Source organism: Parasteatoda tepidariorum, chromosome 10 (assembly GCF_982258835.1).
Source record: "Parasteatoda tepidariorum strain Cologne lab strain chromosome 10, Ptep-v5.0, whole genome shotgun sequence".
Taxonomy (NCBI): domain Eukaryota; kingdom Metazoa; phylum Arthropoda; class Arachnida; order Araneae; family Theridiidae; genus Parasteatoda; species Parasteatoda tepidariorum.
Genome location: NC_141764.1, coordinates 56,166,214 through 56,176,918, shown reverse-complemented (window position 1 = coordinate 56,176,918; position 10,705 = coordinate 56,166,214). Strand labels below are relative to the sequence as shown.

At 27.9% G+C, this 10,705-nt stretch overlaps 1 protein-coding gene across 2 annotated transcripts in view; it reads right to left on the bottom strand.

Moving 5' to 3' along the window:
• Window positions 1-840: 840 nt before the first annotated feature.
• The window catches only part of LOC107443056 (cell adhesion molecule Dscam1), a 208,928-nt gene continuing 199,063 nt past the window's right edge, over window positions 841-10,705 (bottom strand). The window contains exons 25-28 of one of the 2 annotated variants that reach the window (XR_001583949.3): window positions 9,788-9,863; window positions 8,215-8,385; window positions 4,924-5,039; window positions 841-1,929 (exon numbers count right to left, since the gene is read on the bottom strand). Coding sequence is in view for 1 of the 2 variants with exons in the window: in XM_016056799.3 (XP_015912285.1) it covers window positions 1,844-1,929; window positions 4,924-5,039; window positions 8,184-8,385; window positions 9,788-9,863 (480 nt within the window). In the remaining variant the exon portion in view is untranslated. Of the gene's footprint in view, window positions 1,930-4,923; window positions 5,040-8,183; window positions 8,386-9,787; window positions 9,864-10,705 lie in introns of both variants that reach the window. The other variant, XM_016056799.3, reaches the window with a different exon arrangement.

Here is a 10,705-nt window from a genome sequence, read left to right as displayed (position 1 = left end):
AAAATAATGTAATTGAATTGCTTAGTGCTATTAAATATAATATTTTTAATGGTTTTCAATTTTTTTTAAATCCTCTCAAATTTTGTAAAAAATCCTTTTGCGAATCATTAAGAATGAAAGTTGGATTTAAGCTCACTGTAATATGTTCGATTTTTAAAAGAATTAATTTTCTGCCGTGTAAATTCCCAAATTTCGTGAATTTTTTATTTCACCTCTCTTTTTTTTGAAATACAAACATGTTAGTCAAAATGTATCTTTCATTTCATAATCATAAATTTGAACTATGTACTTTTAGTTATATTGATTTTGTCAAGCTTTTCAACAGCATAATATAACGTTTTTACTGTTAATTGAAGATCGACGAATATTTTTCAATGTATTTATTCATTGAAAAGTGCTTTTTGTATTTCAGGATTTACCTTATTTCAATCATTTGTCTTGTTTCAATGAGGACTCATTGAACCGAAGAAATGAAACCGGAACCTTTGACCGGAAATATAATTTCATTGAACCTGAACCAGGGAAAATTCTGGACCCTTATCGGACGGTTCCCAAAATGCACCATCTTTAAAATAGGTCCTTCAAAAAACATTTTATCGTAAAAATGGACCTTCTGTATGTTTATTTAATCAACAAAATGGAACACATAATATTTTTCATTTTAAAAATGAATTTTTCTAAAATACTTTCAATGAAATAGTTTTAGATGACTTTATCCAGAAAAAAACAAGAAATTTCACTGCTCTCAAAGGAAATGGAAACATTTGATATTGGAAACATTGATCTCATGATCAGCATGAATGATGACATGATTATGTTCGTAAGGAAAACACAAACAAATTTTCAACATTTATCAAAAAAGTTTATTTACATTTACTCTGGAACATTACATTAATTTATAAGAGTTCATATGAACACTTGTATCCAATATGCAAATCATGACTTTTATTAGATTATCTCACTTTTTATTAATTGCTTTTTCATTTTTTAACATCTCTCGTAATGAAGTATTTTATTATCAAATAACACATAAAAAATAAAAGAACTAAAATTTATCAAACTTACGGAATACTTAATAATAAAAAATATTGGTGTAATTGAAATATTAGCATGTTAAGAACATATTATTGCATTACTGAATAAATACCAGAAAAATTTTTTTGAAAATTTGGCTGTACATGGAAACTGGATTGCTCAGCTTTTTTATGAGGTTTTGCAAAATATGTTTCATTAAGCAGAATAAATTCCTCTAAATATGATAAACACAATTTATAAGTTTAACACAAAAATCATAAACAAATTTCGGACCTCACTTGTTGATCAAAATTCATATTTTTTAATTACACTAGATATAAACTTAAATTTAAGAAAAAATAATAAAACTGTTATAAATACTTAACATAATGATTATTGCTACATTTTTTAAAATAACTCTCTTGAAATTTTTTATTTACTTCATTTCATAAGGGAAGATTTGTTAAATCATTAAAAATATACATTAATCGGAAATAAACTTGTAAAATAATGAATATAAATCTGGATGCAATTTATTTTATTGTAATGTATTATATTTCATAATCAATTACTCAACTCTGTTATTCTTATAACATTTTTTGATCACAGCTCCTTTGATAACACAACATTTAAATTTATAAATTTACAAACACTTATCTTCTTTCATCAACATAGACATAAAAACATAATATTTATTATGACAAAACATTTCTTATTCTCTAAGCTATATACAAATGTTATAAAATGACGTTTTTTTTCTTCTTCCTGGAAGCCGTTTTTCACGTATAAATACTTTCTTTCATGTATATAATTTCCTGAAATGCACAGTTTAAGCTTCAATATGAGCCCTTGATGGAAATATGACTTGTTTTCCCAAGGCGATATGGTACGGCAATTTAGCACTTAAAAAGGAACCTAAAAAAAGAAAAAGAAATACATGTTGTAGTTTGATTAAAAAACGGAAATAGTAAGCTATAATAAAGATGCTTATTGATCTGAAATGCATTTTGCGTCGGTTCAAAACCTCCGAGAAGAGAGACGGCCATCGCACAGATCAATTTAGTAGTCCAACGTAATGAATATAAACTGCGCTATGGGGAAAAATAAGAAATATGTCATAATTCTCGGCCTACTAAATTGCATACTGAGGAAAAAACGAAAGATTTTACAATGTTCGCTCTACTAAATGATCAGACTGCTGCTGTTCCTTAACCAGTGCAGAGGAATTCTCTCTTCTAGGAGGTGTTCATCGAAGCGAATATAACAATACATTGTAAATCGTTGTGACAGTTAGAGAGTTTTCCTAAATTTCAGGCTAGCAGTCACCTATATACTTGAATTTATCTAACTTTAACGCCTGATTTAACATATATTTGATGATTTTCCCATTTTAGAATATGCAATATTTTAAGTTTCTATTTTTGAATTTAAAGGATGGTACGTTTGGACTACTAAAGGATCAAATTTATCATTTATGGTAACCTGTGAGCAGATCTTCTTCTTCTAAGAGGCGTTAATTGGTATCGATACAAACATTGTAAATTTTGAAAATTGAGGAGTTTTCCGAAGATTCAAGTTAGCAGCCGCTTATTTATCGAATTTATTACCTAATTTATACTTCATTATTATTTCCATTTTAGAAAATACAATGTTTCGACTTTCAAATATTCGGTTATTTTGCTTACTTTTCATTCTACGTTAAGTTTCTTCCTTAAAGTTCTATACATTTAAAATTAGGAAAATTCAACGTATTTGATGTTTATTTTTAATTGCACTATTGAAGCATTCTTCAGCTGACTCGGTAGTTTTATAATATCTTTGTTCCCCATCATGAAAACATGGCGAATTTTGGCTTTTGTTTATGGAATATATAGAATTATAGTGATAAGTAGAAGTTATAGTGAAATTTTCATCAGTCACTTGATCTCTTAAGATGTAGCATCTTAAAGATGATCTAACATTTTCAAACCGTTGTTTTAAAGCTTTATTATTTTTTTCATGGCTTCCAATCGCACTCTGCATTTTCATTTCCTTTTCCAAACCATCATTACGATATTTTGAAATACATAAGTTGAGATATTTTTAGTTACGCTGAAGCGTTGAGTTGACTCGGTCATAATAATTGAAATGTAAACCTTTTGTTTTAAAACCAGTTAGTTTTCTGTATCCTCATCGTCACTTTGCTTGCAAGACAAAAGGGCATTAAATGTCAACGTGCTTATCTTCGGTTCAGATAAGACCAGTTCTTATATAACTTCAAGAAAATTATCACGTGGTGATCGAATTACCACACTCTTTTTCCTTCTGCAGTTGAAAAAACGGTCAGACTATTAAGCGGGACTGTTCTTGGAAATGAAAGAAGAACGCAGTAAAAGCATATTACATCTTCATTCTAAATAAACAAAGAATATTTACTTGGCAGTTAAGATGATTTTCAAAAAAGTTAATTTTCTAACAACAGTCACGTTTTTAACTAAAATTATTGCAGCTCTTTTGAACATTGTAAAAAATTCTGTATCAAGTTATGATACAAAGTAACGGCTCTTAAAATTTTTTACCGTAAAATATTATACCATTATTTTTACAGCAGTATTTATTTAACTAGAATAATTCCGTTATTTTATTGTAATTATTACTGAGAAAATTCTATTAGATTTCTTATTAGTTATTAGATTTTTTGCTTCGTAACTCATTCCGGTAAAAACGGATTTTAACGTATAAAAAGTTCCGTCTCCGTGAGTGCTGGTACTTTTCATCGTAATTTGATCTGGATTTGCTTATAGTAGAATTTAAAATTATAAAATATGTTGAAATTTTTAAAGCGTTAGTTATTTAATTTATCAATTGAGTTTTTTTTTCTTTGGTCTTATAATGAACTTGAAAGAAAAAATTAAAAAAATATTTAAAAAAAACTGACGACGCAAGACGATTAAACATTATTGTACTCCATGCATTAATGTTTTCTGTTTACAAACTGAGCTATTTTCCGAAACACAATGTCTTTCCTAATGGTACTTTTACATGAGTGAGCCTGAGTAATATATCAGAAATGTTTCCCTTCTCTGACTTAGAAAGCTCCCGAAAGAGTAATTATGCTCTCTAATGGTAGTTTCATATGCTATAAATTAATCATTTGGCACCATTAATTCGCGATTAAAAATTTATTCAACACCACTTAGCAAAATCTAGGCTTTCGACTACTTTATTGGAAAGGAAATACGTGTGCATGTCATTCTGAAATAGATAGCACATGGATATAATTGTTTTTAGAAGTTTATGTTTTAGTTTTTTGAGTTTAAATTCTATTTGCAACTTAAACTTTAAGAAATCATTAAAAATTAAAAAAAGATTTAATGTATCATAAGATTTTAATTAAATTACGATTAAAAATAAATTTTCAGAATCATAACTATTTAAGGCTGCTCGATAACTAGCTTGCTTTCTATGTATTTTTTAAAAGTAAAATTGTTGCTTACAAAACTAGCATGCTTAGAAGTTTGTCAAAAAAAGTGAAATAACTATAATTTTTGTCAGACTTAAAATGAAATAATTAGGACGCTAATAACTAAATACCCTTTCTGTCAAAAATAATTCCCCGTATTTTAAAACTAATGTGTCGTCTTTTAAAACGAATGTAAGTTTTTCTTAATGGATCTAACAAAATAAATTTTTTTTCTTCCATCTTTAGCTAACTTGAAAATTAAAGCTTTTAAAATTAAAAAAGAATGCATAAGAAATTTATGATTTTATTTATTTATTTATTTATCGGTCAAAGGATCAACATTATTTTATTAAGTCTCAAAACTTAATTTTGGGTATCGGCATTTTTGCAATATTTATTAATTTGAAATAAATTCAATAAGAATTTAAGGAATAATTTATTAGAAGTATTGTTTTGAAAATATTTACCTGTGTCAGTATGGACGTATAAAATCTGGTCCCTGTCACATTCTGCATCACTACTTTCCCCTACGTCACGTGTTCCGGATAAATGAAAGGGGCTTCCCCACTCCTCATCCTCATACCTGCATGAAAGAACAAAAAATTGTAGATATTTTATATTTTTACTTTTTTTTAATAATAAAGTTTTCTATCAAATGAATCCTGCTAAATTTTCTAAATATGTGCAATAACACCTTGTTATTTAGCTTTTTTAAAGCTTCTGGAAAAAAGAAATAAACAGTCATTTACAATTTTTAAACTCTTTAAAACAAATAAAATAAAAATAAATGCTGAAATGATGGTTATTTTCGAATTCTGAAAATAAATGGGATTTATTATTCTTGACACAAGAAATAAAAGTATTTTTTCTAAGATCAAGAAGTCTCTTCTAAACCATACAATAAACAGTAATTCCTAGTTTCGTACCCTGAGAAAAATTCCAGATCAAATTACTGTAAAAAGTTCTTACTACACATTTAGTAAAAAGTACAAGACTCAGAAGTAAAATTTAATATATAAATAATATTATGCCATGCTCTAAGATATCATAATGAAATAATTAAATTTCAGCACTATTACCAAGTTATATTGCACATTAAAAAACCATTCGTATTGCTAATTTTACAAAAATCATTAAAAAAGAACTTCGATAAGAATTACTGAGCTTTTTAGTGTTCCCATGGCTCCAGAAAGACGATAAATGTTGCCATAATTTAGTAGTTTTGGTCATATTTCTTTTTCTCAGTGTGGGTGTATCATTCGTAAATTCAATTTAACGGTAAACTTGTTTTCTAACTCGGATCTTTAAATTATAATTTTTGCAGCAATATTTATTAAATTATAGTGATTCAATTATTTGATAATAAAATATTGTGTAAAATATGCGATGTATAAATTTTTTGAACTGTAAAGTTTTACGGTAAAGCTGGATTTCGTGGTAAAAAAAGAATACCCATATTCTTAACTGCAATTTGATTCAAAATATTTTACAGTGAATGGAAAGTAAAGCAAAAGAAACACTGCACTGACGACTCTCTGACTGTTACTCTTACAAAGATAGTAAGAGATCAATATTTTATTACTGGTAAAATAAATAATTCAATTAGTTTTTTTATAAGGCAATTATTCTATTAAACCAGATTCAATTGTTTTTATTGCATGATATTTCGTAACTTTCCTTATAATTTTTCATGTTTAAATTATTTAGCTTTTGTGGGAATAATTTTTAAATTATGAATTACTTTCCTAAGGAATACTTATTTTAGTAAAAGTGTAGCATCAACCTATTTGTTTCATATTTAAATATATATATATATATACATAAACTAATCAAACTCTACTTAACTAGTGTACTTTTGAGGATTAAATAATTCTCCTCCTTTTTATAAGGCATGCTGCTTTGAATTTCAATATATTTTGAAAAAAAATTTGTATATTTCCTAGAATATAATATGGAAATTATTGAATGGATTCAGGAATATGCTTGCTCGTTTAAAACTTTATATACAAGTCTGAAATATTTTCATAACATATGTTTAATGACACTAATATTTCATGATTTTGATACATAAATTTAATGATGCCCTTCGCCTTGATATAGGATAGATTTTCAAGGCTTGAGTCCAGATGTCTGAGAAAGAGTTGGTTTTTGGGTGACTAGGTCGATTTTTTTAAAATACGAAACACGAATAATTTTATTTATTTATCATGGCAAGTATTTATCGAGATATCAGCTTTGTCCATTTAAAGCGATTTGTATCTCATTTTCATAGTGCCATTCCAGTATCATCTGTGAACAAAACAAAACAGAAAAAAAGTACTTTCGAAAAGTAAATCAAACTGGAATACAATTTCTGGAAAATCCAAATTTGCAATAGAAAAAGGAGCTTGCATTTTTAAAATTTTAAATTTGTAATCCGGAGATGTGGGCAGGGAGAGTTTGTCTTCGCTATATTAATTTTTCTGAAAGTATTTCACGTGCGTATGATTTTTTATCCAATATATTATTTGATTATCCCTGTACATTTTGAATATAATACGTATTTCTTGTTGTTTCACCAAACACATGTTTTAATTAATGGAGTTTAATTGAAATTAAGTAATAAGTTCTAAGATTGATATGATAATTATTGTTAAAACGCAATGAAGTTACTGATATGGTATTAAGAAAGAAGTAAATGTGGGTTTTTTAGTATAAATTAAATTGAACTGATGCCTATTTATAGGGCTGTTTTAGATATAGAGAATTTTTATACCAGATTTAAGAGTAAATTTCAGATTAATTTTTGAAAAATAAATGTTTTACTTGCGTCTTTTTATGAATAAATAAGCTTGAATTCAAAAAATATTTTTTATTAAACAATATAGTAATCTGGATTATATTTCACTTGAAATATTATTGAAATTGAAAAAATGGATTTTTAAAAAATTAAACAAAAATCACGCATATTTTTTTAATTTAAAAATCAAAACAACACAAAACATACAAAAAGTTAAAAATTAAATTCTCACGAAATCACTTTATATTGGATATATTGTACTTACAAAGAAGTTAAGTAATGATTTTAGGAATTTCCTAATAGATGGCAGCTCTGTAAGGTTAAAGTTGTAACTAAAACGTAAAACATTTAAACTGCGGCAATAATTCATAGTATGAAATAACTAAGCTTTTGTGTTAGTAATATCTATAAATGGATTTAAATTAATACAAATTGATGAGGGAGGATATTTAATATTCATTTAAAGTCGTACTGTAACTTAATGCGTTATTTTGCTTCGAATCCTAAAACTTAAATAAAAACAAAAAATATTGTAAGAAAATAAAAAAAAAAGTTAAAAAGCATTTCGTTTATTTATGTTTGTAAATTTCACATTCCGAATTGCTGCTATTTATCAGTAATCTTACCGAAATGAAACTGTTTATTTTATTTAAAATATATGTTTATTAAATAAACGGAAAATATTAAATTAACATCAATACAATTATAAACATCCTATATTAACTAATATATATTATGTTTAACAAATAATAATAGAGACGTGGAAAATGCAATGAAATTTTCAATTCGTTTCTTGTAAAACGTTTAATTTCAAAAAACATTTTCAACTCGTCAAATATATTAGGGAAAAATTTCGTGATTATTATTTTTTTAATTCCTTTTTTTTTGTAAATTTATTAATTGCTTCCCCGATGTCACATCAACATTCTACAACCCACGCCTGCTTACCCATCCCGACATGTTTTATCATAGGGACCACCTTGTTTGGTACCGCAGTGCCATCTGCTGGAAGAAATGGCAGTTGATCTAGGTCTGGAATCATTGTTGTCTGGTATGTAGTCATCATCAACATCAGCAGACCAACGTCGACCAGACATAGATTCTTTTCGATGAGATCCTGTTGTTTGATGATGTCCACTTGATGGCCGATCTGCATGAGAAGAATTAAGAATTATCAATAATTGCAAAGCTAGGACTTTCAACTTAAACTATTAACACGTCTTTTTTTATTGACATGACACATGAATAATAGAGTCTTAATTTTTAAAATAAGGATAAGAAAAAAAAATATACCAGATATTCAAAGAAAATTTGACATACCAAAAGCATAGAATGCTAACTTTGTTTAAGTGATTCATTACACTGTAGGATTATCCATACATTTTTATTGGATTTACTTTCTAAAAATCTGTAACAATAACGAAATCCACTTCCCGATATTCAAAACCAAGCTTAATACATGGCTGCTGCGATTTGGGATTGGAGCGAAATTGAGAAAAAAATTTAGATATTCCTATCTACTAAAATAAAGTTCAATTGAAACTAAATAAAGTTCGATTTATAAAAGTTTATCTTAGGTGATACAGACTTTTTTTTCAAGAACATACTTATAGATCAGGAGCATAACATCATACAAAAAAAAAAAAAAATGCTTTTATAAACTTAATGCAGGCGCACTATATTTCAAAGAGTCAGAAACTGAAAAGTGTCAGACAGTAGGTCATTAATTACAATTTATTTCTTAATTCTTCAATTAGTAAAAATTTATTGCGACCACATTTAATCCAGTTTTGGCAGGCATCGCTCCTGATTCTCCTCGTGACCTTTGGCATCTCTTTGAGCTTCTGTTTTAAGTTTGCGACCTTATATTTCTATACGAATCTTTATTTTTATCATATTCCTCACCAACAGATAAATATTAAAACACTAGTATTGTATCAACCTGTATATACACAAAAAAGAAACTTAAAATATCGTTTTAATACTCATGTAAAACTCTATGGACCATGCTTTATTAATCTTAGAAAATCATTGCTAAAACTTTTTTTTCCTGATAACTTCACCCATAAGCCTTTACAGTTTTATAGTGCATTACTAGTTTCACAATTTTCGTTTTTCTTCCGAGAACAAAAATAAACATATTTGGCATTTTCGTCAAATGGTTATTAAAAATTATTCTCGTTGAATCTCTCGCTTATAAGGAAATCTCTTTTTTTTTTTGAAGGAAAAATCTCTTTTAAGGTAATCAACAATTCTAAAATTATTTTTAAAAGGATATTGATACATAAATAAAATTTAGCACATTTAAACCAGAATTTCAATGTGCAAAATTATTGAGAGAAATTTCACAGGAAGAAAAATGTCAAATAACATTTTATAAATAGTGTTAACCATGCAGGGCCTAGCAGTTTCGTTTAATGTTGAATTTCTAAGAATTCACCAATTCTTACTTTGATATTTTACTCAGAGCCGAAATTATATATTACTTAGATGTAAAATTAAATGAGGACTTTTGTTTCATTATTAAAAAAATAGAGTAAAAAAACTCTTACTTGGAAAGCTGTACATATGCTCCACTTCTGATTGAGTTAAGGACTTCCCTCCTTTTATATGCTTTGTATTGCTTGACTGAAATAAAAAATTGGAGTAAAATTTATTAAAATAAGACTTTAACTAAAAATATCATTTTTGAATTATATTTAACATTTAGAATGAACTCTAACATGAAAATTATCCCTCTAAGTATTAATGTGCTATTCAAAATTGCACTGAAATTTCCCAGCTATACCTAATTTTCCAATTGTACAGCAATGAGGAAAACAGTTTTTGATGCCAACAACTCACCAGTCGAAAGTTCTGGAAAATTTTTATTGTAAGTGGCAACTTCAGCAAATATGCGTTTCATCAATGAACTTTTTATTCTGGACACAGCTCAAAATGCGTTCTTACAAAAGGGACATAGCTGGAAATGTCTCTTTTAGAAAATGGGCACTAGGAAAAAATGCGCCATTTCAATGTTTAAACCAAATCTAACAACTGAACATGGAATTGCCGGATTACATTTCATATTTATGAATCGTGATGGCTCAGAGGATAGAGCGTTCGCCTTTGAATGAGGTGAATAAGGTTCGAATCCCAGCATTGGCTGGTTGATGCGAATCAATCTCCGGCCTGCATCGACCACAGTGCTGCGTGAAATATCCTCAGTGGTAGACGGATCACGGGTTAGAGTCCCCTTGCCATCAGACTAACCATGGAAGGTTCTCGTTGTCTTACTCTCCGTGTATCACAAATGCTGGTTAGTTCCATCATAAATTCCACCACGAAAGGCAAATTTCTCCTAATACTTGATTCAGGAGTTCCTTGTCTTCTGGGTTGAGTTGAAAATTACAAGACTACGGTTTTGAAAATTAGTAGTCGTGAACCCGAAAATTGGGTCGGCTGTTCAACAACGGTTACAAAAAAAAAAA